General features: G+C 38.8%; 1 protein-coding gene across 1 annotated transcript in view; it reads left to right on the plus strand.

Annotated features, from left to right (window-relative positions):
- The first annotated feature begins 424 nt into the window (after positions 1-424).
- GUCA1C (guanylate cyclase activator 1C) overlaps positions 425-23,435 on the plus strand; it is a 31,462-nt gene continuing 8,451 nt past the window's right edge. Inside the window, exon 1 of the mRNA XM_035540444.1 lies at positions 425-616. Coding sequence (XP_035396337.1) covers positions 425-616 — 192 coding nt within the window. The remainder of the gene's footprint in view (positions 617-23,435) is intronic.

Consider the following 23,435-nt stretch of genomic DNA (forward strand, 5'->3'; position numbering starts at 1 on the left):
AAAGGACGTCTGGGCTGAAGGTCTGGTTAAAACCTTGTGAATTATTAAAACAGGTTTAGAAACTACTCTCAAAATCCCTGAGTGTCGCTTACTCAATATTCATCCAGTTTACATAGCTTTAGCACCACAGATGCCAACACAAGGTGAGAATCAGCACAATGTGTCCTTGTGCCCTGCTGAGGCTCTGCAAACTGACTGTTCACAAAGACCGTGATCAGCTGATAAAACCATGGTGTCCTGAAACTGGGCACTGGTAATCTTGCTAGGGTGCTATATTTACTTAGTCTATATTGGTAGTGATCTATAAGAGGTTTAAAGTAGCTCTCAGAGGCAGAGCTGGTGTTTGAATGATTGTTGCTGGGAAGCAAGAATGAACGTTTGGATGAATAAATACTGAAAAAGGTTACCTGGTATGTTTGACACTATGGGTGCTGCTGGATCAGCCGATGACATTAATGCCATGGAAATTCACCATTGGTACACAAAATTTATGAAGGAGTGCCCATCTGGACAACTTTGTCTGCATGAATTTAAACAAGTCCTGGATCTGCATGGACTTACTCCCGAAGCTAACAGCTATGTTGAACAAGTATTTCACACATTTGACATGAATAAGGTAAGAATTTATTTTTAACTTCGTGACTTTCTTATGGCTCTACCATTTGATATGTTCAGCAACATGTCTCAGGGTGCTGGTAATGCTGGCTATTCAGAGGTAATGGAAGTGAATGAGAGGTGATTCAATAGAAAACTACTGGCAAATAAATGGGAATGGCAGGCAAACAATTTTGAATGCTCTGTTCCCAGCACGTTTTGCTGTTTTGGATGCCTGCGTTCCAATATTTGTTGAATAACTTCTCATCTTTGAAACATGTATTTTTATTATTATTCTCCATGTGTGTTTGTAGTTGGAAGTTTATTTGCATAACTCCACTTGAAAAATATTTTTAAAAGCACTAAATTTTTGTCTGGGTCCATTGTTGTTAATGCTTTAAGAATATAAAACACAGCCATGATGATTTCTTCTGTCACCAAATAAAAGGTTTCTGGATTCATTCTGAGCACCTGGTATGACTTAGGTTGGTATCAGTCAATCCCCCTTTTCCAAAGACTCATCTTTCTGATTCTAATCCCTCATCCCAATTTTACTTCTTAACATCCTAGGTTAACACAAAAGCCTCCAGCAGCTGTTGGTTGCCTTGCTGTTATTTGTTCTTCCAACTCAGGGTTCATACAGGTTCCTTCCAGCCATGAGACCCATCCAGAAGATTGTGCCTTGTTATTTTCTCCTTGAGCCAAAGGAGAAAATAAAAATTTCTATTAAATACTACAGAAATGGAGAGTCATTTGTAATTCCTACAGAAATGTTTGTCCTTGACTGAAATAAGGTTCAGGCTGATTTGTCAATAGTAGAAACAACAATCAAAGTCAGCTTCCAGCTGAAAAAGCAATCATGGAGTAAAAACTTATTAATACATAAATAAGTAAAAACATTAGTATATCAGAAAATTGAGCCCTCAACTTGCTTAAGTCACTTTTCAGAAAACTGGAATGTGAAATGAACACTTCCTAAAAATCAGATTTCTGTCAAGGTGATGGCATTCCAATGCAAGACCGACTGCAGGCATCAGGAAACTGGGTACTTGCTGCGGAATAACTGAGGATGGGGACAGGGAATAGGAAAGTACCATTTTGAATAGTTTTACACCAACAGAAATACCCAGGAGAACTTGTCACCACTGTTACTAGTGGTTCCTATCTTTGAAAATACCTATTCCGCTCAGTAAATAGTGTAACCAGTACAGGCAGCAAGTGCAGAATAAGTTATATCACAAACTTTCAAGGTGCAGTTGCTCTTTACCACCCCTTTCAGCTTTTTCTACTATCTGTAACCCCTGTAATACTAAATATAATTAAAACTGTAACAGTTTTATTCACTTGTTTATAATACTCATAGTACTGAGAATGGGGTTATTTATGTTGATATTTGCTTTTTATATACTCAAGGCATTACAGTCCAACAGATTACAGTTGTGGAAAATAGTTTTCCATGTCTAAGTTATTTCCATAAGAAAAAAATTTATGTTGTCAAAGTAGCTAGCCTCTCTGCATGAGGACAAGCCATGTGTGTACCTGGCACCTGTCTAAATAGGGAAAGAGCTCAAAACTAAAAAGGGGGAGAGCTTTATAAAAAGGGGGATGTCTTTTAATTGATCAGCTGTGTTTTTTGTTTTTGTTTTTTACCAGTTACTGATGACAGAGCCTCCCTTCTAGTACAGATAGCTTAGTACCCAGGGAGTAGCTTGCTCAGGTTTTCTGATGAATATTAAGACATAGGCCTTAAACTTGCCAGGTTATACACCCATCAGAGTTTTATTGTTACATGGTCCCATCTAGCAATCTCTAATCCTGTTCTCTGCTCAACCCATAACATTTTAATCAATTGGCATATTTCAATAAAATTTCCTGGAGTAGGAATTTTAGCTAATTAGTTCCTGAAGTAGTCATAAAAATTGGCAGCTGGGTAGCAGGGACACACCCAGGATGATTGCCCCACTCATGCAGAACTCAGCTTTTATTCATTGTTCAAGGCAGCAGCTGGTTGGCACAATAATCAGGCACTTGTTTTCTTTTGCCTGGTGAGGATACAGGGTAGAGCCGGGGTACCAGGGTGAGGAGATTTAGCAGACAATAGACAGAGTCTGTACAAATGAAGGCTTTTGTTTTGCTCTTCCCAGAAGAGCTTGTTTAATTAATGTTCCATGTTAGACAGAAAAAGATGTTTCAATATTTTATCCATTTGGAAGTCTTCCCCCCATTTTGATGAAATTAAACAACGATTTGGCCTTTAGGGCTTCATAAAATCCACTATAAAACTGCTTATGCTAGGCTTAAAACTTCATTATTTAATAATGAGCTCCAGCTAAAGATCTGATCTTCATTTTCAGTTCTGCAAGATGTTTTAACAATCTGCCATTAGCTACTGTAATCTGAGGCATAGATTTCATTGTATATTTTCTTAATTGAGCTGTTGCGGCAGAAGGCTCAGGAAAAGTTATTTAGAAGGCAGGATTGGCAGGGTACATTGAGAATAGTCAAATACCTGAGATTGTACAGTCTGTATCCTTTTGCAGCAGGGAATATTAAGAAGAACGGAAATCTCCTCCCAGATAAAAGACTGTCAAGTTTTTCTCCTTGTCCAATCTGTTTGTATAATTTAGTGGTTGGAAAGGCTTAAAGAAATGCATTAACTGAACTGCAATGTTTTACAGCAGTATAGCAACAGGATTCAGATACTATACATAGCATCTAGATGAGCTTGGTTATGTTTTTCTCTTGTAACACATACGGGATTTTTATGGCTTGTCATGGGCTTTCTTAGAAACTATCCTCATACTGCTCTTGATCATTCTGACCATATCAACTCTTCCCTAACAAGAGTGTGACTTCTGAGTAGTGCAATCAAAACGGATTTGTCTTCTGGATTCTGGTCTTAATGCAGAAATCCAGCTCAAGACTCCTTTCCATGCTAAGCTCAGCCAAAGGATCTTATTATGAGATGACTCAGCTCTTTGCACGTTACATGAACCAAGCCTCTCTGCCCTCCCTCATACTTCAGTGGAATAACAGCCTACCTGATTCAGTCAGCAAAAACTATTTAAGTACTTCTTAATAGAATAAGGAGATATCCTCTTTTATCTGTTTGTGAAAAAAACTACATATAAATCAACGTTCTGACAGGTCATAACGTTTAGAGATGCTAAAAGTTATTATTCAGACTGTCTTGCCCACTGCAAATTGAAAACTACAGGGATGGTTTTCTGTTTTTTCTTAAGTCTACATGTTATTTTTCTACTGCTAGAGGATCGGATTTTGTCTCCTGCCATAATGGTAAAAATCTCTTGCCAGATCTTTGACATTACTGAATGAGGAAGAATTTGGGATCTAATATCTTGCAGTATGTCTGGCATTTAGGAATTGAGATTCCAAGCAAATAACAGACTTGGTGTGCTCCAGGCTTCTTTCTGAACCTGAAATTGCTGGAGGTGGCTTTATCAGCTTCCAATTTCTATGATACATGCTTTAAATATTCTGATTTCTATCACTGTATTATCTGAGAACCCATCACTGAGATTGTGTGAACAGAACCTGTGTTAAATGGATTATGCAAATGAAGCAATATGATTATATTTCAGTTACTCTTACTGCTTAAGAATTATATAACTAAGGACACATTCCTAGTTCTTTTTACATCAAGATTATATGAGAGGTATTTACCTCCTACTTCAGGTTAGATAGGATGTAACTCAAATTCAAAGTACGTGTTTTAATTGGAGGGTCATGGAGAGTGCTTTCGAACCCTTTGAAAAGGGTCCTAAATTTCACTAGCTCTGATTTATGTACTTTCCTCTGGTTCTGGTGTGTGAAATTCACCTCTTTTTTTTTTTTTTCTTTTTTGTATTTAAATAACCTGATGTCTCCTGTGTGAGATTATCAGAACATTTGTTTTCAATACCAATGTTTTCCTACTGTATGGTCTGTTTATATATTATCCTCCTTCAGCTGGATGAACATGCACTCACTAACACACATTAGTGTCACCATATACGTCATTAGCAGGATTTTTGATTCTCTCTGTTTTCCAAAGGGTTGAAAGTAAAGCCCTCCAAACAAAGCACAGCATTTGCAACACCATTTCACTGTTTGGGAAGCATTCAAAGTCATCATAGCCAGCACATCTTTAGTGCAAAGCATTATGATTTTAGTAAGAGTACCAGGGCTGCAAACCTGACACAGGCTTGTACACAGCATAAACAAAAATGTCATCTTTCATCTTCAAGACAGCCCCTGCAGCTGCAGGATGAACCCTGGGAACATGTTGAGGTAGCTCTGGCCAGGGAGATGTATGTGCTTATTGACAAACCTGCCTGTGTTCAAACAGATCGCAGAGGATGATCCTATGGAGTTTCTATTTTTGCCTAATAGGGATTACCTAATCTGCAGGGATCTTCGAGTGGTTTATAGTAGTTTTACAGCTCATGGATTGTGGCTCAGCTCTAGCTGGAGGCAAGCCAGGGAACACAGCACTGTGCAAAGGTAAACAGTGTGCTGTGGATGGAGAGAAAGGGCGGACGGCGTTATGGGTGCTGGGGAATCAGCAGATGATTTTGCAGCAATACAAAACAGTCTGTGGTACAAGACATTTATGAATCATTGCCCTTCTGGACAACTTACTCTCCATGAGTTTAAGACAATACTCGGTCTATGTGATATGAACCCTCAGGCAAACATGTACGTTGAGCAGGTGTTTCAGATTTTTGACATGAATCAGGTAAGAAACTTTCTTGGACTATTTTCATCATGAAATGTGTATGTTAGCTTGCACAGTGGAAAACTTTAGCTTAGTGATATCAGATAAGAAGGGGTAGGTAAACAGAAGTTGTTTTGGTGTTTTTTGTTTCACTTTTTCTCATCAGCACTGCTTAAATTCAGAAAATTGGATTTGTTGGATTCTTTCCAATGTCTTTTTAGGGGGTTTAAGAGAAGAGCTCTTCAAAAATCTACCAGAAATGTTCGATTCCTTGCAGGTAGGACTGGCCAAGAGTCTTAAAATCCTCATGTTTCTCCCTTTCGCTGTTGAAATGTTGTGTGAATATTTCTGTCTTCATTCTCCTTTTTAAAAATGTTTTTCCCCACTGTTTCTAAAGCAGAGTTTCTTCAGATCTATTAGGCTGCTTTTTGGGGGATGTTTACAATGAATATCATTTTTTTTTTCTTTATCTGATTACCACCATTCTTATTCTTATTTGGAAAGTTTGTAAAACAGTAATACAGCTGTTATATTTCCCTTCCCAACTCCTTAAAAAAAAAAAAAAAAATTAAGTCTGAGCAGGGGAAGGATGATAGACTCGAATTATTACATTAAATCAGAATTCCCAAGATGGTGTTATTTGTTCTAAATATAAATGGAAAGAATCAAGAAGTGCAGAGGAAAAGGAAAAAAAAAAAGTAGAATCAAAAATACAATTAGGCAAGAATAAGATAAGTAGATACCAGCTATCCAGGAGGGAGAAGAAATAAGAAAACTGGAAAATAAACAACATATATATATATATATCAAATGAAAATGTACAAACAGTGAAAAGAAGAAATAATGTCTAATCTCAACTTGGTATATTAGTTTGAACCCTTGTGGAATTGAAATGCAGGTTGCAGAGAAGGAGTGTTGAAAAGATAGTTAAAATCTTCGTGACAGATCCCTTTTCTATCCAAATCTGAGCTGACACTTGGACCAAAAAAAAAATGTACGGGAATAAACGTGGTAGTTTGTTGAGCTGCAGTAAGAGGTAAAAGAAGAGGCCAGGAATAGCAGCCCCAAGATCCAGCACTTTGGGCATTGCTCCACAGAGCCCACCTTTCTCACAGGCCAAGGAAAGCACTTGGACAGAATTGCTGAACACCAATATGCAATTGTTATTTAGCAGCTGCAACAAATCATTGCACCTCTAGCTGGAGCCACTAGGAGATGCAAGTTGCTCACTGTCTGCTGGGCTTGGGAATGGCTTGAGACACCAAGGAGAACATCTCCAGTCAAAACAATGGTGCCTAATTAAAGAAGGCAGACTCTCCTTTTAATCAAATGTTTACTAATGTCTCTGTCTTTTGGCTATATTTTCCCTCTTCTAAAATGCTTAACTCAGTGGATCTTTTTGCTGTTGAGGGGTGACAGAATGAATGAATGAATGAATGAATGAATAAATAAATAAATAAATAAAAAGGGTACTTGAATAGCCAAAGTTCTTCCAAATGGCTGTGCTGTGTAGGCAGATAAAAAGAAGCAGCTAGGATTTAGAATTGTTAAAGAGCTGTACGTAACATAATTAACTTGAAAAATCCAATTTGTCTAAGCTGAAATCCTTTATGAAAACAGTCTGTGGCATCAAAATGTCATTGGGGTGGGAGTTAATTCAGAGACATGACCCTTAATACAAAGATTTAGGGGACTCTTGAAACAAGAATTTGTTAACTTAAATTGAAAATGATTTCTATTAATTTAGGTTAAAAAGGTATTTGATAATTGAGCTTTTTTTTTTTTCAAAATTAAGTACTTTTTTTTTCCTTCCCAGATTATCAGCATGCAAAAGTTGTGGGATTTGTTTTATTTTTATTTCTCCCAGTTGGAGCCAGGCCACTTCCTTGACCTCTCAGGTTTGACTTGATGAGAGGACCGTTTTCTGTCATTTCTAGTAAGACCACTTAAAAGTAACAGTTTAATAGTCATTACACTGCCTTTCTGTCCTCAGACAGAGGTTTTCAGTCCCACTTGATTAATGTCAGTTCAGGAAAAAAAGTGAATTTGCAATAGCTACAAAAAGAATGTATTTCTGACCCCACATGCATAACTGCTTGAGGAGGATATATTTCTCTGGTGACTAGAAACCTTAATGAAAATAACAGCTTCAGGAGGAGCCCCTTATTGTGTTAGTCTTTGATCCCAAATGGGAAGCATAAGGTCAGTATCTCAGAGCGCTTCCTGTAAGCATTAAAACAAAAACAACCGCGCTGCAAATGTTTCTGTGGGAAGTATAAGACGTTATTTCATTACACACGGTCTGTTGGTTATTTATAGATACTGGTGAGCTGTGGTGTGTGTAGCTAACCAGATCAGCAGAATCATGTCTCTGAGTGCTTAGTATAATGACAAAAATGCCTGGGCTAGAGTACACACAACTCAGGTAAGCACAATTCCTTATCTCATCAGCAGCACGTGTATCATTGTGCTATACTTGTAATCTCCATGTCAGGAATAATGAGACAGTAGTACAAAAAGGAATTAGACATAAAAGGCTTCTGTAGATGTACTTCTAAATGGTCGCTGCCTTCTGTTTCTGTTTTAAGTTCATACATAAACCCAAGGAGATCATTGTAGAAATATAATAGAAGGCACACAAGGAATTTGATTATGACCTAACAAAGTTGTGCCAGTGCTAGATCAGTGTTTTCATTGAGAGAATAATCAAGTGACTGTACACCTGTTCCCACATACTTTGCCTTGTATGCCATGGGTAAGAGGCCATAGGAAACAGTAAAGAATTATCTTTTCCTCCTCCCCATGCTTGAGTTAGCAGGAATTTAGTGAGTCTTCTGCTCTCAGGCAGAGACTGAATATTGTGCCCCACTAGAAACTTGCCTCATCGGGCAAAAGCTATCTGGTTTATGGAGGAGAGAAATGCATTTAAAACTTATCGTTTGCTACTTCGAGCACTAGCAGTTGTCTTTTTTTTTGTCTTATGCTTCAAATAGGTACTATTCAGCTGAATCTACCATAGTCTAAAGATATGTGACCTTGTTTCACAGCACAGGGTTTTAGTATCTGCTGCTCACAATTGAGTTACCACTGCTTTCATAATAAAGAGAATATCTTCTTTAATATTTTACTTTTCTGCCATTTTTCATATCAAGATAGTTACTAATAACCCTAATGTGAAGGAAAAAATAAATAAATAAGAAGACGAATAAAAAGAGGAGCAACCACTATTATCAGCCTATGTGGAAGCGTTATCTTTTTTTTTTTTTCATTTCTAAAGAAATCCAGATGGCATCATGCCTTCCAATACTGATGAGATTTTATACCATTTTCAGAGCAGGATTAATGGATCTGATGTTTTTCTCATGTTTGGCTACAGAGACAGTTTTTCTTTAGCTGCAGTGTGAATTTTCTGTGTGCCCCATGTTCTTGCAGTTTCACCGAAGTCTGTCCTTGAACCAACAATCTTCTTTATTGCAGGATTGTCACGTTCAGTGCAAGTATGTTGCATCCCTGTTACCTGCATGTACCTCTTTCTTATTTCCCAAAATATTGTACAGACTCCAGAAAGCTCCTTGGTGTCTCTAATGTAGATCTCAATAGATACTGAAAATTTATTTTTGTCTTTCACCATCAGTTCGGTTTGCCATAGATTGCTCATTTGAAATTGATTCACTGTGCTTCCTATCTACAAGGTAGTCCCTGTAACCTTTGTTTCAGTGCTCTTTGAGGTGGCTTTGCTATATTAATTTCTTCAGTTCAGCTCCATGTTGTTATGACTCTTTTCTTTTTTTATTTAGAAAAGTAGAAATGTTCCAATGCCATTGGCTTTAGGAACAGGTGACTTCTGTAGAATTTCTACTATCTCAGCACACACTTTGTCTGTAAGTTTATTAACTGCTGTCAAACTATGCAGTAGGTTATAAATTTTAGCCTTTTTGTGCTCTATAAAACTCACCTTGTTGTTTTTTTTTTTATTATTATTATTTTTATTTTTGTCATGTGTAATATCAGTGTTACATACTATTCCAGTCTCTCACTAGGGGTGAAGGATGCTGTGACAGTGAACTATAAATCAGATCTCTTTTTCCCCAGGCATTTTTGCTGTCTTTTACAAATCTTTTAGTTACTGTTATTAAATGAAAGGGATCCTGAAAACAAGTACTAAATTAAACTTGGAATTATTTTAAAGTAACATTTTCTTGTTAGTTTTATGAGAAAGTGCAAAATCTGACAGAAGTCTGAATTCTAAGGCCCCATCTTTACGTCAGCACAGCAGACTTTGTAATGTGCTTCAGTCACCATGGGTACACTGTCCCATGGCTTGTTATTTGGAAGAAAGTAGCAGGGGAAAGGTGGGGAGTTGTGGGGGGAAAGAGTGGGAAATATGGGTGGGAGTGGAGAGGGATAAATAGATGTGGGCAACTTCCAAGTTCCCTGTGCCTAAGAGGGATCCTGGGAGCAGTGTTTGCAGAAGGTGATGTGATTCCACAAGAGCAGAGAGAGAAGAGGAAGGATGTCCAGGACTGGTTGAGTTACTGAAGAACAGTCCTTACCTATCATACCATGTAAAGTTTTCAGCCTGCCTAAGTTAGGTCCTTGGTGCCCTGTCCTTCTTTGGTGTTTGACATTTGTGCATTGTTTTAAGCTTTTAAGGTATGATGGCTGAGGAAAAAAATTGCTTTTTGTCAGACTATACATAACCAAGAAATTTGTCTGCTTATTTCCCTTCACCTCCCTTGTCCTTGCTTCCTTTTCCCTTACCCCCACTGCCCCAGCCTACACTCACCTGCAGACAGGCAGTGGATTTCAGCTAGGGTGCTCCTCCCTCTGCAGAGAAGCATTTTGTGGCACGGATGGGATCCTGTTGTGTCTCCCTCCCTTTTTGCCTCAGCTCAGAGACTCCCTCAGCTCCGATAAATCACCTAAGCCCCACAAAGACTCTCCTGCCATCCCTGAGGGATGGCAGCAGAACTGCTTGCTCCCCCCAGGGCCTCCCCCATACCTGCGCCCTGCACAAGACGTGTCCCCACTCTCCCTGTCACAGGGATCACACAGCAGCTCGAGGGCTCAGAGGTGGTCTCTGGGGGAAGGACAGCACAACCACCACCCAGTTTGCTGGATGTGCTCTGCCTGCAGGAACACCTTTGGCTAAAGCCACGATAATGTTTGTGTTTTCCTGCTCAATCTTCAGAAGTTTGTGGACACTTCTGAGGAGTGTTCAAGCTTTCTTACTCATATGCCTGACTAGGATATATATGATATTAAACTTAATAATATCCTTGTGGAGAGAACGGTAGCAAAAGCCATTAAGAGCGTGTGGAGCCCTTTTCAGAAATTGACGAAAACCCCATAAAATATTAATTGTTCTCTGGCTACAGTTGTGCTGAAGGGAGGTTGCTGTTTTTCATAAGCTACTCAGCACTTCACAGGACTGTGCTCTTTAACTCCGCCAAGTGATGGTAAATGAAAAGGATAAGCATGTGGGACTGTCTTGCTCCTACATCTCTAACATCCTATATTTTTGCACTGGTATTTATAACTCCAGATTTGTCTGTGACACAGTAATGCCCCTGAGCTGCTCATCTCCCTGTATAGAAGCTAATCAGTACAGAAGTATTATTGATACCTAACCACTTCCCTGACCTCACAGAGGAAGAAAGAATTCAATTCCTGGAAGCTGTAAAATAAAAAGCAGGACTACAGCACTGACCAATAACAAGGAAACTTGTATTTAATCTATTTAACAGACCAAGCTGATTTTTGTAAAGGAGTTCCCGTAAAAGATTCCTCTTTTGCTCAGGTTATGTCAGTAGGCTCATGACCAGAGTGTTGCATTTTCTTTGGGGACCCGTGCTATGAGGGGGCAAATAGGGTGCAATTGCACACCTACAACAGAGAAAATGTAACACTGTTTGCACTCTCAACTTTCTCCATCCTTATTTATGGCATAAATTGTAACTATTTCTTACAGTCAGTCCAGGATTAGACTTCTATGTGTTGCTAATGGTTAGCATGTAATTAATAGTCAACCATTGTGAGGATCTCCTAATTTTTCTAGTACACATGTTTGTAGTGAGTGGGAGAGTTTGGCTTTTCAAGAATTACAATTTGACCATGGCTTTGTTTACTTCCACTTTAGCCACATTATGAAATCCCATCTGGTTTAGAACCAGGCATTAAAGGTAATCTTACATGGGTACAAATAGTCACTAAGTAAAAATAGAAACTCAGTTGTAAGAGGTTTACTATGACCCTTTAAATGCAGTACTCGCCTGAGTTCTGGTCATGAGCGAGACTCTGAACCTGGGAGATATAATCGTGAACAGAATACAAGAGACACTTGTGTAATAATATGGGTGCCAACGAATCATTGCCAGGTGATGGCCCTGTCCCAGAGATGCATCATTATTACAGCAAATTTATGAGAGAGTGCCCATCTGGGCAACTTAGTCTGCATGAATTCAAGAAACTCCTGGGTCTGCAGGGGCTGGATCCACAGGGAGATTTATACATTAAACGAGTGTTTGATATCTTTGATCTGAACCAGGTAAACCTTCTTTTATTTATGTCTTTAATGTCATACTATTGTTTGTGAGTTGTAGCCTGCAGGCTTTTCTTTGTGATCTGCTCACAAAACTGCTGTTGTGGACAGGATTGCTGCTGTGGTGTGCTAAAGGTGAAGAGGTGGGACTGTGCTTTGGGAGCTTTGAGGAGGACTCTCACTAGTACTTTCCAGATGCACTTGAAAAATGTCAAGAAACAATTCTGAAAATGAGATGTAATTTGTAGTTCACTGGATATTCTTCTATCCTTTGTTTATCCTATGCTTGTATGTGAGCATATAAAAATATTTGTATGTGCAAATACAAAGTTAGTTAATAAATTCCTTTTTCACAACAATGTTATACAAAAGGGACAATACAGTCTCCACTTAACCAATGAAGTGCATCACAGATGCACAGATTTGTCCAAGGTACTGTATTGAATGTGTGGCACAGAGGAAAATGTAGTTAAGATTAGGAAATAACATACAGTGCCCAACTTATGAGACCGGACAGACTACCAAATGAAGAGGTAAAGCAGATTCTTTGCATTGTATCTCCAGTTTACTCTCCCTGAAACTGCAATAACTGCTTGTGCTTGCAGTCAGCTCTCCCTAACATGCAGGTAATGTCCAAGTTATGGCCATCTGGTACTTGTGTGCAGCACCTTTCAGTAGGTGTAGAAGACCTTAGACCATGTCATTGTGAAGGAAGAAAGCAAACATCAGAGAATCTAACGACTGACAGACTGCCAGGCAAGTGTGGGCTGTTTTCTAGGTCTGTCTTGAGGACTGTCTTACGCTCGTAGGTCCTGGAGATGGCCAGCTTGAGCCCTCCACTCATGGCAATGCTGGAGTGTCCCAGGACACTGCCTACCAGCACATGCTCCGCAGATTTTTGAGACTCTACAATTCTGGATTGATATAGAATTGTGGAGAGTGAAATAAATGCAGCTTTCAGAAAGAACCTGTGCTCAGGTTTAGTTGCTGTGGCAGTGGCCAGATGCATTTAAAATGGCAACACCTTGCTAATAGTCACTTCTCTATCTATGGGGTAATGTAGAGGGATTCAGTCTCAGAAAAACTGCTTTACTACTCATCGTATTGCTAACCCTCACACCTTTTATGAATACATCCTCAAGGGACAGCAGGCTATGGCTGTATAGCCAATACAAGAGAAAGTATTTCCTGCTACTGCCTTTTTCCATGTCTCTGTTCTGAGTTGTATTTCTGATTTGTTGTATTTTAATCTCTATTTAGTTATAATGACTGTGTTTCTGTTACCATACAGCCTGAATTACTTTGCTTCTTTTTCTAACACTTTGTTGTTAACAACACTGTTTTCATAAGTTTAATTACCTTTTTTTTGTTTATTTCTGAGACTGAAAACCACTATTTTAAGGTATACTTTTAGAAATAACAAGTATCAGGCAAACACTTTTCAAGTACCTGTCCATGATGCTTTTTATGTGGTTAAGCTGGGAATAAAGTAGCAACAGAACAGCCTCTCAGGGCAGGAGAAAGGAACAGTGTATGTTATTGATGAGGTAAAATAAGAGGATCCCCTCACTCCACATGTTCACTTTTTGTCCTGTACCCTTGCTACAGCTTTTTCTTCTCCACAGGGGTTTTTGGTGGAAATACAGGCTTTCATCCTGACAGGTGCTTTTAGTTAAGTACAGATATGTGAAGAGTGGTCAATGGATAGCTGACTGGGAGTATCACACTGTGGGCTCTTAAATGGCAGCTATGATTGTACAAATAAGGGGTCATTATCCTTCTACAACATTATGTAGAACATTTAGGCACTCTGCAATATTAAACAGATGATAATCTTTCATCTGCAAACCACTGAAGTTAATGTATGTGAGTGGTTACATGCATAATAGGCACGGATTCAGAAATAATTTGGTTATTTGGGCTCTTTCTTACAATCAGTTTCCTTCGGCACTACAGAGACTACTCAGGTTTGTAGGTCAAAATTTGATTTCTTTTGCTTTTGCACTCTTGTCTGGTTGTTGCTTTCTAATAAAGGGGTCATTACCACAGTGAGTGGTGGAGTATATAAAATTTCTTGATAGAAATGATTTCTTTTCGCTTAAAAGTACCCTTTATATAGCAGTGCTGTTTAGAGCTAGCAAACTTGAACATTCTCCCATGTTTTGCCTAGCTGACTTTTATAGATATATGACCTGATTTTTTCCTTGTATAACTTTTTGTAGCCAGACAAAAACACGGTTTAAAAGTGGGTTTTTCACAGTTTAAAACTGTCATGACTTCTATTGCTGAAGTTTATATATAAAATTATATGGTCTGTGGATTGGTTTAAAGTTCATCTAAATCTGAAGAAACTAATTCTTGGAAACTTAAGTCATTTAATCAGGTCCTCTTCTGTCAGCATAAAATATGTATTTCTCATGTGGGCTTCTGTTTTCACACAAATAGAAATCTGCTCAGAAAGCTGTGCTAAAGTGCTAGGCCTGAGATTAAACTACAATTTCAATTATAGCAGCTTAATGCTTCTTGAGGTAAGTTGGGGTCACCCATGCCGAGAAATATTCCATCATGAATATTATAATTAAACACTCTTAAAAAGCGCATAGGCTTTCTCCTCCATGTTTCATATATGCCCAGTTTAAAACCTCTAGAAGGTAAAATGTGAAACATTAGCCTCATAGGAAGCCATCAAGCCTTGTGGGGAAAAAAATTACAGTAGTGAATTGCATTTCACCTCCTTGTTAACCTTCCTGCCTCCAGTTGAGGTTTGTTACAGACATCTTTCGCCTACTTAGGATTTTCATTTAGAACAAAACAAAACAAACAAACAAAACAACAACAACAACAACAAAAAAATAGCCACTTGCCATTGAACTGTAAACAGTGAAAAAATGATTTTGGTAGCAGGGTAGGGGTTTTTTGTTGTTGTTTTTGTTCTGTTTTTACCAGTTTGTGATAGATCGATAGCCTAGTCAAAGCTTGGTTCACTCACGTCATCTATATAAACGTTAACAAAAATTCAATTGCAAGCCAAACCTTAGAGTCCCCTGAATTTCTTTAAGTTGGAGATAATAGTTCAGCACCCTTCTTATGGAAATGACATTGGTCAGTCAACATGTGACAGTGGGCGGTACATCTTCACAGCACAGTTCAGTCTCGTGTAGAGATATTGAGGTTACTTCTGGCCTTGGCCATAGCCAAAGCATGTTAGCTAGGAATATTGCACTAAGTTACCATGCTGAAGAGACAGTGCTACTGTGGCTGCAGGGCTTTCTGGACTCAGTTATCTTGCATGTTTGTATGTGATGGAGCATAGCATCATACAGGTATTCAAGCCACTGTCTCAACAGAGTGTATCTGTTCAATGGATAAAAGCTGTTTCCAGTCAGTGCCCATTTCTGTTGGAGTTTAGTGATCCAAGCTTTGTCTTCTCAGGATCATACTCTCACTTTAAATCAAAAATCCAGATCACTGTCATCCACATCCAATGGCTTGCAGATAGGTTTGGAACTGCTAAATTTAATAATTGAATTCTGCAAGAATAGATTGATTGAGTTCCTGTGACCTGTGAAGGACAAAATTTACATAGCCATTTAACGTGTGAAACAATGTACTGAAAATGGGATGCTGCTATGGTAGTTCTCTTACTGCCTATTTCAGCATTAATTGAAACTAGATACAAGAATAAATGTCTTGTCGTTTTGTAAGAAAATTGTATTTTAAAAGTTAGATACACTATGAAGAGTAAAGAAGATTAATAGGATTTTGGTATGTAGCTCTAGAGGAAAAACATGCAATTTCAAGGATTTTCTGCTAATGTTTTGTAAAGCATCAGATGGTCCTCAACAGAGAACAGTATTTCTTGCTAAACCTCTTGTGCAGAGATTAAGTTGGTAGATGCAGAAAAGTGGATGCTCTATAGCAAAGAGTTTACAAAAATCTTTAGGTAAGTAATCAACAACTGCTGTTAATCTGTAGTCATCTTTCTAGTTTGTGCTTTTTCATTTAATATTTAAAGTAGTCCTGTGATAAAATAGAGTTCATCTGATATCATTATGCAGATTAGAACAGAAAAAAAAATTTGAAAAGGAATCCATCTTAAAATCTAAAGAAGAAAGTTACGGCAGATTATTTACTGCAGAACAGATAATAAGAAATGCAAAGTGTGTTACTTCAATAGAACAGTTGCCTGTCAAAATGTCTACATAACAATGAAAACTAAATCTCAAAACATCTTTTGCTGGGAGCCAGATCACCACTCCATTTTTCCTCACTCTACCTCCTTCCCTACTGTACTTCTGTGCCTTTATTTTATTTTATTTTTTTTTGATTTACACTGATTTTCAGCTAGACTTTTCATCATCTTATTCTGTGGTCTGACTATAAATAGATATTATCCTCTCTGGTTATTGTGGCTTGAATGGGATTAGTCGATATCTCCTCTTGGGTATTGTAGTAGAAGGAAATGTACATCATTTGCTATGAAATCCTCTGTGAAAGCAGTGGTTGTAGCTCATTCTAAGAAAAATATAAAAACACTCACACAAATATTTAATGTTTTTCATAGATGTTTTAGTGATAACTGCAACTCACTGACTTGCAGTTGCTTTTTCCTCCACTTTTTCCCCCTTCTTAAGAAGTATGAGAGACAAAGAAATGTTATTTTCATTGACATGAAGTGATAAGTTGTAAATGTTTGATATGGCCCAACTATGCAATGGCTTTCTGTCGCTATGTGACAGCTGCCGTCCATGTTCCCATGAGAACATGAAGAGCTTTCAAAGCATTGCTAGAGAGCAATACTTCAAACGCTACATGGAACCTAAATATTAAGTGTTCCATTTTCTTATGAGATTAATTAGAATGACTCAGGGTATCTCTGTTTATTTTCCTTTGCTTAAAACTTTGTTCTCCAGTTGGGCTTCCTTTCTTGGACTGCCTTCCTCTGAAGTGTCTCGAGAACCCCAAATAGCTGCTATGATATGAATTGTCACGCTACCTAAGAAACTGCCTAGACTGTTTGTTGCATTCCTACATCTCTAGAGGCACTACCAAAGTTGACACACATTTGATGTTATAGCTTATAGTTGTGAGAGGATGATAATTATAAAAACATTTTCCCAGACTTTTCTGAACAGCTTTTGGTTTTTGTATCCTAAGTCTTCAAATAGTTTTGGAAACATAAGTTCAGCTGCACATGTAGTTTTAGGGATATCTTTAGGCTGGCATAACTTTTCGGGCAAGTAACTTTTCCTAGCTTACTCTAACCAGCCAGGTTAGCCAAAGCAGTAAGGCTGAAACAGCAACACATGCGTTACATACCGCAATAAGGGGTCAAGAGCCATATAAACTGATATTGTGCTTGCAAGACATGTTAGGTTTTATGTCACTTCTTTTCTGTCCTTCTTGAGATTCTTGTGTTGGTTCAGCACACATGGGTAGTGCTACCACTTTGCCTAGAGAAGTAAAACTCTTGCTTTTTCTGGTTTTGATCACTTTTTCATTCTCACAATTGCCTCTAAATAAGTCTACACAACAGGAAATATTTTGAAAATGTTTTTCTTTTCATGGCAATCATAGCTGTCACATTGTAAAGTCAGCAATAAAAACCTGTGTGTCAAAAAATTAATTAGCTTCTAAACCAAGGGCTAGATGAAAATAAGAATAGAAATGTCTCTTAGTCAGAAATAATCCTTCTGTCAGAAGTAACAGAAATCTACAGCTTTTCTTGAAATATTCTGGCTTTTTGGAGTTGATATGTACATGTAGAAATCCTTTTCACATTAGTTTTGGACACAATCCAACAAAAGCAACAAAGCCAGACCATTTGTTTCGCCTTAATCTGAAGTAATGTTGCATAAAATTATCTCCAACATAAAGTAACTAGTCTGATTACTGTAAATAAGGACAAGATTAAAATATGGATTTCTGTGTTCAAAGTAGTGTAGTTATATCATTTTTGTCAGTACGCCTAAGTGCCTTTTAAATGGACTGTAAAAAAAAAAAAAAAAAAAAAACAACAACATGGAATAGAAATGATTTTCTATAACTATTTAATCTGGCTCCATGAAACATTACTCAATTGGTTAGATGGTTTTATAGATGGTTTTAAAGAATGTCTTTTATCTTTTTCTTACCTCCAGATTTTTTTTTAAAAATCATTTTTTATATTGATTCCAAAAAGGCTGTAGGAATCCTTTACTTTGTAGGGATTTCCCATAATTATTGGTTCAATTTCACAATCCTAATTTTGTTTTCTAATGGTTTGGTATAGAATTTATTGCTGTAATAGTACTAACTTACACTATAATAGTGTGTCATTGCCAGCTAAAAGACTATTTTAATAATATCAGTAAAACCATCACTTGCTAAATGTCAGTACAGAGGAATTCTTGAATTCTTGAGTATAGACGAATTCTGCTGCACCCACTACTGCTTTGGCAGCTGGCTGTCATGAGTCCCCGTTCACAATAAGACCCAGCACGTGAGATCTGCACAGGCTAAGACTGCCCAGCCTTTAGGTCCTTTACAAAAGGAAAACAAAAGGAAAGCTTTAGAGTTGTCTCCTGTGCACCTACTCAATGACCAATCTTATATATCAAGCTGAAGCAATTACACCTTTGTAGCAAAGTGTGTAGGGCTTCTTTGAAAATTTCATTTAAGTGTACACAAATTAGCATGTACTATGCAGATGTCATTGAGATTTAAAAGCACTTGGAGCATATTACTAACATTACCAGTTAATGCTGAATTTTATCACATTAAGTGAACAGGCAATGAAGATTAACTTTGCACAGTTAATCACAATTACTTTAAAATACTGCTTGTTAAATTATGATGTAGATAAAGAGAACAATGAATTTAAAGAGTTCAGTAATATGTTTCTTTTATTTAAAGAAATTATTTTTTAGAAGTACAACCATAGTTTTTTTATTTATTGCCTTAATAATTCTGAATAGAGCAGTTGAAGGGTACTCCTAGTTTACATTTTGTTTTTTCTTCCTTTATCACTTTAGTGTTGCTTTGAAATATCCAAAAGTATGCAACTGTGATTAATGCATTTGTTGGTGATAATGATGTTGGTGAACTAAGCTTTGGAAATGATAAGAATTGCAGAAGAAATGCAACAGAAATTGGGTGATCTCTTTTAACTAACTTGGTCGCAAACTCATGTAATGACACTAAATTTATATTGTTCTTGTGATGAGACATGATCTATAATCTTCCATTATTACAGAAATAAAAAATGCTTATGAGATAAAGAAGGTAAAGTATTAACTTTTTTTTTCCTTGAGGTCCTTTATCTGATAGTACAGAGTAGTCTAGAGAATAATAGGAAATGTGTTTTAATTTGGGGGAGATTTCTTACATACATTCCTTGAAACATTAATGCCTAAAATATGACCCACCTGTGGTTATCTGCCATATAGAGCATCTGCCACAAGAAGGCATTTGTGTCTTCAAAGTTCTTTTTCTATAGGTTTGTCAAGCAAGAAAAATTTGCTTGAACTGCCAACAAAAATTTGCTGGAAAAACAGGCCATGGAGTCATGGCTGTGTGTTTTTTTGTTGTTGTTGTTTTCTCTCTCTTGCCCACTGCTTTATTATAAATTGATAAGGATGCTCCTAAAAACATAGGCAGAGGCTCAAACTTAGGGGGTGGAGAAAGCTGAACCCCATCATCTGCGAGGCAGTGGTGGAGGGCTAGGTCCTTGGGCACATGCTTTCCTTCTGTACAGCCCTCCTGGATGCTGCTCTGCCATGCCACAGGCTGAGCACAGGGCCCAGCCCAGTGCCTTGGTGACATCCCTGTCTCCTTGCTTGGCCAGTAACCTCGAAAGAAAATGGTGAGTGGTGGCAGCTAGCTGGAAGGCGGGGGGAGTGAGGGAGAAGGGGAGCTGTTAATTTTAAAGAAATATAATTGTTGGTCATCCTAGCATTTTGGATTTCAAAAGGTTTCGCCAGGGTGGTGAACACACCTGAAAGCCTGGTATTTTCTGTCCCCAAATATCACAGGTCTCGAGCTTGACAAAGCAGAACCTTGTGTAACAGGCTGATCAATATAGCCTGGTCTCTTTATATAACAGTGGGTATGCAGCTGTCACAAAACCACTTAATGATTTGCTGCTCCTAATTCCCTGCTTCTTTCTTCGTCCTTACCTAATAGCCTTTGCTTGCCAAGAGTTTCCCCCCTGCCCTGTGACAAAAGCCAGCTTTGTTTACTGAGGAAACTGGTGATTCTGGCCACAGCCTGAAGGAAGCCTGGAGTCCTCTCCAAGCCCCAAACTCCATCAGACCTCTGGGACATGTCAAAGTAGCAGAGTCACAAGTAGCTCTGTATTTCTTCAATAATCTGTATGCTGCCTTTGATGAACAGCTGAAAGTCTTCAGAAATTAGAAACAAACAAAACAAACAAACAAACAAGCAAAAAAGGCAAGGAAATTGGGGAAGATGCAATGGATCAAAATGAATCCACCTTTAGTTTTCTGAGGATGGAGAAACCAGGACTATGAATTGGTAGGGCTAGACAGAAAGGGAGGAGTACACAGGATTAGCTATAAATTTCACACAGTTATTCTGAGCTGTGGTAATCTGCTATCTGACCTGTGCCAATATATACATAACAGCTTCTCTCTCCGTTATCAGGTTTAAATAGCAGTCTAAAAGACTGGGAGGGGAGGGAAGGTGGCTTAATGTTTTAAGCCCTTGGTTTGAAATACCTGGACAGTCTATATTTGCACACTTGTCAATCCAGATAAAGTCTGTTGAGCTATTCTCCTGCTGTCACGTTGAGTTTTAGAGATTTTTCAAGAGCAAATCTGAAAACAAGGCACCACTTATAGACACTTAATAGAGTCCTCAGTACTCTAGCTAAGACGATGAGTTCACTATTAGTGGGGTTTTGTGGGGACAGAAATCGTCCCTTTCCGTATGTGTAACTGTTGTGTGTGGCAGGAGATAGCTGGCTCACCCAGAGTCTGTCTCCATAGGACTGCATCAACACTGTCAGGAAATCGTGTTCAAGAGCTTCACACCCAAAGTGCCCAGTTCTGGTTGTTCTGCCCAAGCCCCGAATTACTATGCTGTTTAGGATTAGCTGTGTATTCACAGCTTCCAATTCAATTATTTTTAATCTGTATCCAAATAATTTGAAGCTGTGAGAGTTTTTTAAGGACCTGTGAAGATTAACAACACTATTCTAGGAACCAAAGCATAAAGCCCTTCTCAGGCTTTCAGGGTTTGAGTACTAATTGCATAAGGCCACCATTCCTTCACTGTCCTTTTCCTTCACAGAACACGGCTCTCTGTCCTGACTCAGTATAAGTGGGCAGCCTCCAGCAATTACACATAAACTGACATTCTGAAACAAAAATATCTCACAAAAAAAAAAAAAAAGATAATATGGGATCTCCTGAGAACAGAGTAATTTAATAACTAATGAATAGTCCCATTTTTATATACCATGATGCCCTTGTCCAGATTCAGGGAAACCTCATGTTTCTGGCACAAAGGAAGATGTCACCTGTCATTTGCTTCTTTCTAGCTAGGTTTTCAAGCTAGTTATTTTCAAACGTGGAGATGCTTCAGATCATTCAATTTTGGGATGGTAAATCCTCAGACCTTGTCACCATTCCTCCCAGTATGTGGGCTGCACCACTCTGGTAGTCTGACCTTGACTGAAGTGAACAGAGGCCTTTCACCCTGTGGTATTCACTGTTGCTTAAAACTAATTTAGTTGCAAGTTCTTCACCTGAATCTTTTCCTTCAGAACAGATATTCCCAGCTCCAGCTCACTTTTACTTTAACCTTTTCAATATTGTGAGGCTGAGCTCAGATTCTCGGGCATTCAGCTTTGTTGTCTTCTTTCTTCTTTCTCCGGTCCTAATGTCACGGAGCTGCTTTTTACTGATCAGGAGCTGGGCAGTGGGAAATGTCTCACAGTGCTAGAAGCTTCTGCTAGCAGAGTCAAGGGCTAACGGCAGGGTGAGACCACTGACCGCCTTTATTGCCTGCATGGGAGCTTGTTCTCAAATTAGTCTGATGCTTCCAGGTCACAGGCGTGCTAAAAAGAAAGGGACAAATTTTGCTGGGTGTAATCGGTAAGATCTCCACTAAACAGAAGGCCTTGTTTCATAAACGCTCACTTGACACAGCCTGATGGCAGTAAGTAGCTTAGCAAGCCCAAAGACATGGTTCCCAAGGCAGGTCACTCAGCTCTGCAGTTGTGTCTGGAGGCAAGGTCTGCACAGCAGGTGCAGAGCATTGTGCAGGCCCTGGAAAGGGACCAAGAAGGGAGAGAGAACTCAGCCCTGTAGGGGCTGAGGGTAAATGTGGCAGTTTTGTGTTGGCGAGCAGCTAAGGCAGGATGAGCACAGGGCAGCCATCGCAAAGGCATGGCTTACGCAGGGCCTGGGGACAGCGGGCAGGCCAGGGCATCAGGGGATGGCACACCTGCAGCCCAGGGAGCAGGCATGGGGCCTGGGCAGAGCAGGGCAGTCCATGCAGAGACAGTCAGAGCTGGTGGTGCCCTTAGGGCCCTGAGGATTAGTGTCATGCAATCAAAAAATTCTCCTTCCAGTTTTGGAGTCTGCTTTTGTGCTTGTTTTGTGAATTAAACACTGTCACAAGGGGCTTCGAAAACGCCCATCAGTGAAATGAAAGCCAATCACAACATCAAGGGGAACTAGCATGCACAACTATCATGTGGTTCAGTCTGCCCTTAAGCTTGTGGTTCTCCTGGTTAAGTTGGTGGAGGCTAAAAATACATTTATTCATTTATTTATTTTTATTGTCTGTTAAGGTAAGGAGTAAGTCTTTAAGACTTATTCAGGGGCATCTAAAAGAAGTTTTGAGGGCTTTTCAGTGGTTCTCCAGCCCTCTCCTCAGAACTACTTTGGGGAGATTTCCCCCATCTTGTGAGGGAGATTTTCTTCCTTTTCCACTGTATCTAGAGAGTGTATCTTGTGAGCTTAACCCAGCAGGCTTTATGTATGCGGGCAGGGAAGGGAGGATAAATTCACCCTCCCTCTGAATGCTGGCGGCATTGAGAGTAACAGGTTGCCTCCAAGGTAGGCAGGTGCCAGCTCCACACAGGCACAGACAATAAGCCCTGACACTCAACAACTCTGTCAGTCACCCTGCTCTGTCCGGTGTCCTAAAATGTCAAATAAGAATGTTTCATTAGCGCTAACTCCTTTGAATAAAAATATTTTGAATTAGCACTTTGCAATAACACAGTAAAGCACTGGAAGTAAATTATTTCTGTCTTCCAGCTAGTAAACAGCTCTGCTTATTGTGGTTTTGGTGCTTTGTTGTTGTTAGTTTTCCTTTATTACTATTGTCTTATTATTTATTTTATTATTTTTATGGTGTCCCTTTGCTTGTGATTGAGTGACATCCTAATGAGCAACAGATACTTTACCATGTGTGCTGCACAGCATGAAGCTTTACAGAGCCTGGAGACACATGACGAAATACCTAGGCATTTGTATTGTGAATGGTTATAGAGCAGCAGATGGGTAAATCAGAACTGCAGTATTCTTTTAATAACATCATAATACATTTATTGTACTATTTATTGTACTT

This window comes from Cygnus atratus, chromosome 1, assembly GCF_013377495.2.
Source record: "Cygnus atratus isolate AKBS03 ecotype Queensland, Australia chromosome 1, CAtr_DNAZoo_HiC_assembly, whole genome shotgun sequence".
In the NCBI taxonomy this organism is placed as follows: Eukaryota; Metazoa; Chordata; class Aves; order Anseriformes; family Anatidae; genus Cygnus; species Cygnus atratus.